The sequence below is a fragment of the Cajanus cajan genome, chromosome 4 (genome assembly GCF_000230855.2).
Source record: "Cajanus cajan strain Asha chromosome 4, NIPB_CcT2T_4, whole genome shotgun sequence".
Taxonomy (NCBI): domain Eukaryota; kingdom Viridiplantae; phylum Streptophyta; class Magnoliopsida; order Fabales; family Fabaceae; genus Cajanus; species Cajanus cajan.
In genome coordinates this window covers 7,096,607-7,104,414 of record NC_138520.1, presented here as the reverse complement: position 1 = coordinate 7,104,414, position 7,808 = coordinate 7,096,607, and the positions used below count along the sequence as shown (strand labels likewise).

The 7,808-nt window shown below is 29.5% G+C and overlaps 1 protein-coding gene across 1 annotated transcript; it reads left to right on the top strand.

Annotated features, from left to right (window-relative positions):
* Nucleotides 1–3,453: 3,453 nt before the first annotated feature.
* On the top strand, nt 3,454–6,075 carry LOC109818495 (putative carbohydrate esterase At4g34215). The gene is made up of 2 exons (XM_020383977.3): nt 3,454–4,178; nt 5,613–6,075. The coding sequence occupies exons 1-2, from the start codon at nt 3,588–3,590 to the stop codon at nt 5,934–5,936; spliced, it is 915 nt and encodes a 304-aa protein (XP_020239566.1). The 5' UTR covers nt 3,454–3,587; the 3' UTR covers nt 5,937–6,075.
* Nucleotides 6,076–7,808: the final 1,733 nt, after the last annotated feature.

Genomic DNA, 7,808 nt, shown 5'->3' with positions numbered 1-7,808 from the left:
AATTTTGTTGAAATAATAATGAAAATATAAGATAATCAATGACTTAAAATACATCAATCTCAAAAGTAAGTTAAAGTCTCATCACAAAACTACAATAATTCAATCTCATAATTCCAAACGAAAGTAAACAACTTAAAATATATAAATTTTATTGGTCCAATCAAAGCTAAAAAATTAATCAAATTATATCCAACATAATTCTATAACATGCTTAACAAATGTTGGTAACTTCATCAACCTCACTTTTGTAAGAAAATAAGACGAGAGAGTGTAGTTTTAGGGCTATATGGTATAAAGATAATTAGGATATTTAAAAAATATTATTAAACGGATACCCGCGGTATGGATATCATCATACCTGCCCCGCCCCATTTATAAACGAGTGAAAAATTATCCGTCCCCATTATCTGCAGGTACCCAATTAGCCTATCTATTTATTATCTGTAGCGGATTTTACCCACAAATATCTACGAGTGTGGGTATTTTTGTCATACGGGAGAAACAATGGTGTGAATAAGAGGAAATTAAAGTAAATAAGTTGAGGGTGATGTGTAAATATTAACAGATTTTATTTTCCAAATTGCAATAAGATCAATGTATAAATTTTAAACATGCAAGGGAGGAACAAACCGACCTTGTTTCAAAAATAGCATCACGACAAGAAATTTTAAGTGTCACTATAATGCTAATTCGGATTCTATTTTCAAATTTGAAATTTTTGGAATTTTATATAACTTTATTCAAGTTGTTCGATTTTAGTAACTTCACTGCCTTGTTTGATTAGAGTGAAATATAAAGAAAAGAGAAAAACGAAAAAAGAAATGCTCCTGGTTTGATAAAAAAAAATGAGAAAGAGAAAAATAAAAGTAACTCCATTTATCACTTTTTGTTTTCTTGTTTTGCATAAAATGAAAGGAAGAGAAAGAAACAATTATTTTCCATATTTTCTAAAATTTTATTATTTTATTTATAGTCCCATATTGTTAATAAGATTATTATTATTATTATTACTTTGTTTCACATTTTTCTCATATTATATAATCCAACAACATTGAAGCAGAAAGCCCAATTTGAAACAAGATTCATCACCAATTCGAATTAGTAATGTCTGTAACCCACTAGGAGATCAAATTCGATTACCATTATTTGTGGATGAAACCACAGCTTTGGGCCCGGAAAAGAGGATATGAGAAACTTTGTAACGGGCGATTCTATTTGCTTCTCATGTTTTCTCATCCCACTCAATGCTTTCTTGTGTTTTTATTTTATTTTATTTTTGTCAAAATACCTTCCTAAAAATTAATTTCCAGAATGTATTTTTCAAAAATAATTTGATGTACCAAAATTTATTTCAGAAATATTAAATGTTCAACACATTTTAAAAAATAGTGTTTAGATTATAAGTGATAAATTCTTTTCTGAAAAAATATATCACATGTTTCTCTGCGTTCAATTTTTCTTACGCTTTTCCGTGTTAAAAATTATGAATGCTTTTTTGTTTTAAAAAATTCTAAATACAGAAATTAACTTAATAAAAAAATAAATATATTATTGGTTTTTTACAATGCCATCATTTCTAATTTTAATCCTTATTAAATTTTATGGGCATTCTAAAAAGTTGAGTGGTTAGTTTGTAGTCCCTTCATCTCCAAAAACCCCTTTTCAAGTTAGTTCTCAATGACTTGTTCTCATAGCAAGACAAAGAACTTTGTTTCCATATTGACAAATAGAATCACCATTCCTTTGTTTGAAATCCTAGATGATTATTGAGATTTCACGTGAAACATATTAAATTTTGATTCAATTTCTTGGAGAAGAAATTTTAACTTTCAAATCAAGAATCCTAACATATTTAATATTTTATTAGTTTTCATTTAATAAAAAAGAAAAAGACCCTATGGTTCCATGTGAAAATAATTTAATGTCATTAGAAATATGCATACGTATGTAAAACACATCCGTTTCAGTAACAAAACAAATGTACGACAAGAAAACGTTGGAGTTAAACAAGGTTAAAGTACGAAAACGAATAAAATAAATTTAAAGACTAAATTGAAATCTAAATTAAACTTAAAAGAGTAAAAAAATTCTCTTTGGGAATTGAATAATTATTTTCATTTGTATGTTATGTTTATTATAATTTAAGGAAAATAAAACAAGATGAATGCAAAATTGATAAAATTGATTACACAGGGAATTTTAACAATATTTCTTAATTATTTCTAAAGATAATTATATGAATGTCATTTTTTTTCTTTATATTTGAGTTATATATAAGAAATAGTAAAAAAATGTTTTTATTTTCTTATTAATTTTAAAATAACAAATTAAATAAAATCTTTATAATGCTTTTATAATAATTTGTAAAAATAATAAAAAAAAATATTCCCATATCAAACAGAATCTAAGGATCTATTTACTTTCATCATTCAATGAAAATATCTTTGTTAAGGACTTAAGCCAAAACAAAGAAAACTATCTACAAAAGATTAATTGTTGATGCATAAAGTTGGGAATCACTTCAAACCATCTCTCTCTTAAATAGAATTTGATAGTTTGAATTATACTCAGAAAGTTAAGTTGAATTTAATTTTTAAAATTAATGTTAAAAAGTAATAATATTTCTCTTACATTTACTCTATTGAAGCTTCTTTACAATTCACATTCAAAAAAAGAAAAGAAGAAGAAAAAATATCTGCCAAACATATACAGTTGCCCGATAGAAACGGATAAACAAACACAAAACACGATCTTTTATTATAAAAAAACAGCATTTCGTGATTTTAAAGACTAGTTAACCGAATCTAATTTAAGCTCGCACCGAGACAAGAGCCATCCCCAATTGACATTCCAAAGGTTTGTTATATTAATCACATGATTTTTGTTTCATCTAACTATTATATCATATTTCTTCTTATTTTCTAATACATGATTTATCATATTTATAAAATAATCTTTATTATTCTTATCTCTTTGTTCTTCTAAGTATACAACCCAAATTGAGGTGTATGTTTAAGTTTTTCCCTTTTCTAAAGCCCTTGACTCAAAGTCCATTACCGTTTCCCAATTTCTTAATGCAACAAAACATAAACATAGCAACCGCGATTTGTCACAATTACATTGTTGTTTCCGCGAATGTAGCAAGAAAATGGAACTTTATCATTACGCATTATTGGTGTTAGTTAGTCCACTCCATGTTTAATAACGTGTTTGAGTTGGAGTCTGGACGTAAAAAATCAAGTTTCATCAGAAGTAATAATATCAGCTTCTCCGTAAATGAATACATGGACATGTTGAGAGAGAATAAAATTAGATTTGAAAATGAAAATCAAACATGCACCAAGTCAGGCATGGATATGGACGTCTTATTTTGACGCCCCGCGTTAGACAAGACGACTTCGTTTCACGTGGTAATTTAATTATTTATATCATTAAAAAATATTGAAGAACCAATGAGAAAAGCAATTGGCGAATATTAGAATAAAATATTATCGTTTTTGAGTGTGGCGTGGTTGGGTATATCACTATATCGTATATTATAAAGAAGGAAGCGTGGAAAAAGAGGTTGTGAATCGAAACGGAAGAAAATGGGTTGTTCTTTGGTGTGGTTGGTAATTGCGATTCAAGCGTGGAATTGGGGAGTGAAGGCGCAAGTGCAAGTGGAAGGCTTCAGGAACATATTTATACTAGCGGGTCAGAGCAACATGGCGGGTCGAGGGGGCGTCGTCAACGACACGTGGGACGGCGTCGTTCCGCCCCAGTGCGGCCCCAGCCCCTCCGTGGCCAGGCTGGACGCGCACCTCGCGTGGGTGGAGGCGCGTGAGCCTCTCCACGCGGACATCGACTCCAAGAAGAGCAACGGTGTTGGGCCGGGTATGGCCTTCGCCAACTCCGTCTTGGACACTCACCCACAGTTGGGCCCAATCGGTTTGGTCCCTTGCGCCATCGGAGGCACCAATATAAGCGAGTGGGAACACGGAAAATACCTCTACAATCACATGATAAAGAGGGCCAAGGCATCGTTGCGTCACGGTGCCTCTATTCGTGCTCTTCTCTGGTTTCAAGGAGAGTCCGATACGGTCAATCTACACGATGCACAGTCCTACCAAACAAGACTCCAAAAGTTCTTCTCCCACGTTCGTCATGATCTACAGTCTCCGTTGCTTCCTATAATCCAGGTTTTTTTTTTCTTTTCTTTTTTTCAATTATATTCGTCATAAAGATATTTAATTATTAACCACTACTTGTTCCTTAAATTGGTTGGTTTGGTTTGGTTTCGCCTTCTGTTAGTTGTTTATACATTTTCAAAGAAAAGTAGTTGCGCCTCATGTGTATATTTTTTCTTAAACTTCATTTAATTCGGAGCGAAGCAATATCCACGAACGTTATGTATGTCGGGACAAGTAGGAAAACTCAACTGCTAGCAAACAATTGATTTACAGGGAAGTGATAGCAATGCAGGAATCTTCCTTTTCTAGGTAGCTTTGGATACCAAGTACATAGTATTGTATTATATTAGAATTTCGGAAACCTTTGATATCCCATATCTAAAAACAATCTTACTACCTATAATTTTTTTTTAAATATTTCAATTACTTTTCATATTACGTATTTTTATCTTTTCTTTCAACACATTGCACCTTTAAATTAAAATAAATATCCGATTTTTTAATTTTCTTTTTCATTTAAGACGTAAACTTGAATTTTCTACATTTATAATTTCTTTATTACTGTTGAACCAGATTAAGGTTGAGATATAATAAATGGTTGCTTAATGCCTGTTGGTTGAATTCCTGTCAATTCATGTCATCAACTACTGATCTATCAAAATAGCTAGTAGTCTTTTTATGTTCAATAAAACTTCCTTTTTAGCTTTCCAAGTGATAATATTGATTTTGCGTTGATAATTACTTTACCGGACAACTTAAATTAGCACAGATGTTAAGCTATTAAACTAACATCCTTGTCAAAGACAGTAAAGTGTCTTTGTCAACAACACATGTTCGCTTGCTGTTCAGAATCGCACTGAAGAATGAAGATATTGCTCTTTCTTTTTGAATAAATTACACCAATACCTTATCTATTTTATTTTATATTTTTTAAATTGTGCTATTCTTGTCTTTTTAGAATTTAAAGATTTATTATATATTGCAACTGTAAAAGGTTTTATCACATTATTCCATTATCATTGTTAGTATAACCATCGAACCCCTCTTTGTAAAAATCATAAAATTTATACAAAAACATTTATAATTGAATAAAAATATGAAAATCTCTTATACTATCGAGACATATACTATTTATTCACCTTTTCTTAATCATTTGAGATATATTATCGAAAAATTATAGCACACCATGTACTGATAATTACTAAGTGGTCCAAGGCAATCATAATGCCAATTAAATTTTTAATGAAACATAATTAAGTGTCATTAATTTTTTTTGTAAATTAAAAAATTAAATATTTTTTCTATAAAGTTGACAACTATGAATATTAATTAGTAGTGTTGAACTATTTAATTATTTTCACGGTTACAATAAATATTAAAAAGGCATAAGTATTACGTGTAATTAGAAAAATCATTGTAATTTTTTTCTCTCTCACTTTGTAGGTAGCTCTGGCATCTGGAATGGGCCCTTACATAGAGATAGTAAGACAGGCTCAGCTGAGCATTGACTTCCTAAATTTGAGAACAGTGGACGCTCATGGATCACCCCTTCAGCCCGATGGGCTACACCTTTCGACACCGGCCCAGGTGCATCTTGGGCAGCTGATGGCTAACGCATTCCTTCAGTTCGTACCATCCTCAAATCTAAATCACAACGTTAGCCCAATTCGTGATGAGGCCATCAGGCTTTATATTTCTACCTTTTATGTTTATATGCTCCCCTTGTTCATAACGTTTATCACAATTATGCACAAAACTTTCTTATAGTACCATTCTTTTTTCATTACTATTTTCACCCATAGGCATAAACACAATCATGAAGTGAGATTATAGAGTATGTAAGAAAATTCAAGCATTGTATGAATCATTTCAATTTAAAGTGAGATAACTTACTTTATGCTAAAAAGCTTGCCGTTATTGTTATTCATACAGTATAACCCAGCATTCGCTGTATATTAATAATTCTCTAACACTCTCATTCACTTGGCCTGAGGCATACATTTAGCCTCACCATGCTTCTCTCGTTTACATTAGTCAAAACTTATTTTTGTTACCACTGTGTTAATCACTTCCTGCGAAATTATACAAACTTAATATTAGTTCTATTAAAAAAAAATTATATATAATTAATATTAAATATTCAAATGAGAGTTATGTCATTAATATTCAAATAAGGTTATTTGAGGATATAAAAGATATATATAATCATAAAAATAAATAAGTAAATAAAGATTTTTGGGTACATTAAAAATGCATTACAATCCACTAGAATGTTACTCTTAAAGGGTGTTTGATATGTGAAATATTTACATTTTTTAGAAATTTAAAGCAAAAATCCTAGTTTTACATGTTTAAAAGCTACTTTAAAAAAAAATTAGGAATGTAGTTTTTCAACAAACCTTTATTGTCCCACTTTTCTTACAAAAATTTCTCATGCAGATAAAATCTAATTTTTCTGAATGAAGAAAAAGTTTTATGTATATAAAAAATATCACATTATTCATTTCGCTCACTCTTTCTCTCTTTTCCTCTCCTTCTCCCTCTTCCTCTAATTCTGGCTCTCTATCTCTCTCACTTTCACTCCTCCTCTATTCCTCTCCCTCTCCCTCTCCTTCTCCCACTCCCCTCTCTCCCTCCTTCTCCCCCTCCCCTCTCTCCCTCCCTCCCTTCCATATCTCTATTCCCTACTTTTTTTTTTGTCTAATTATTTGTTGGCCTTATCAATTTTAATAATATTATTAAAATATATTTTGTATTTATATTTTAATGCTATTTGTTAATATTTTTTTATCTATTTTATTTTAATAAAATAAAATAATATATTTTTATTCTTCTTAATTATAATGTAGCATTTCTTTTTAATTACGTATTTAAATAATTTTAATAGGTTTTCAACTTTTTTAAATAATTTAATGTATCATATTTGTAATAAATTTTGAGTAAATAAATATATCTAATGAATTTATTTTAATAAAAGGTATTTTCATGAAAATATATTTATAAACTAAAAAGTACTCTATTCAAACTAAATATAAAATTCTTTAATTATCAAACATTATGTATGAATATTTTCAGAAAAATTATGAAAAATTAAATATATTTTAATTATTTTTAAGAATCATAATTTTCATGATTTATACTTGTCATAAATCATGATATATATATATATATATATATATATATATATATATATATATATAAATAAAAGAAAAAACCTTTTCTCCATCAAATATCCCCTTAAATATCTATATCTCAAATTTGAAATTTACTCTGTATTTTGAAGATGCATCTCGCCATGTTAACATGGAACGGGTAAGGTTATTAACACTCAAATTTTATGTTTACAAAAAGGTCTAACATATATATAGTTCTCTTAATTAAAGAAAAATCTCTCAAATTTTATTTTAACTGTTGTACCGAGGCTAAATACTATCTCACGAATGTTCAATTCTTACCACACGATGAAGTTAATTTGTTAATTTTTATATGCATCATTCAGACTGACATTTTCAACGATAATTAAATTGGAAAATTGTGTATTGTAAGACATTGTTTGGTAATAGGAGAAATAGTGGCACCCTGAGCATAAGTTGGTGGCTGTAACTCTAGGATTTTACTGTTGGAGGGACATCAAAAAAT

Excerpts from the sequence above, each read along its gene's own strand:
- LOC109818495 (XM_020383977.3), top strand. The coding sequence starts at position 3,588 with ATGGGTTGTTCTTTGGTGTGGTTGGTAATTGCGATTCAAGCGTGGAAT. Across the intron at positions 4,179-5,612 it reads CGTTGCTTCCTATAATCCAG|GTAGCTCTGGCATCTGGAAT; the intron begins GTTTTTTTTTTC and ends CTCACTTTGTAG.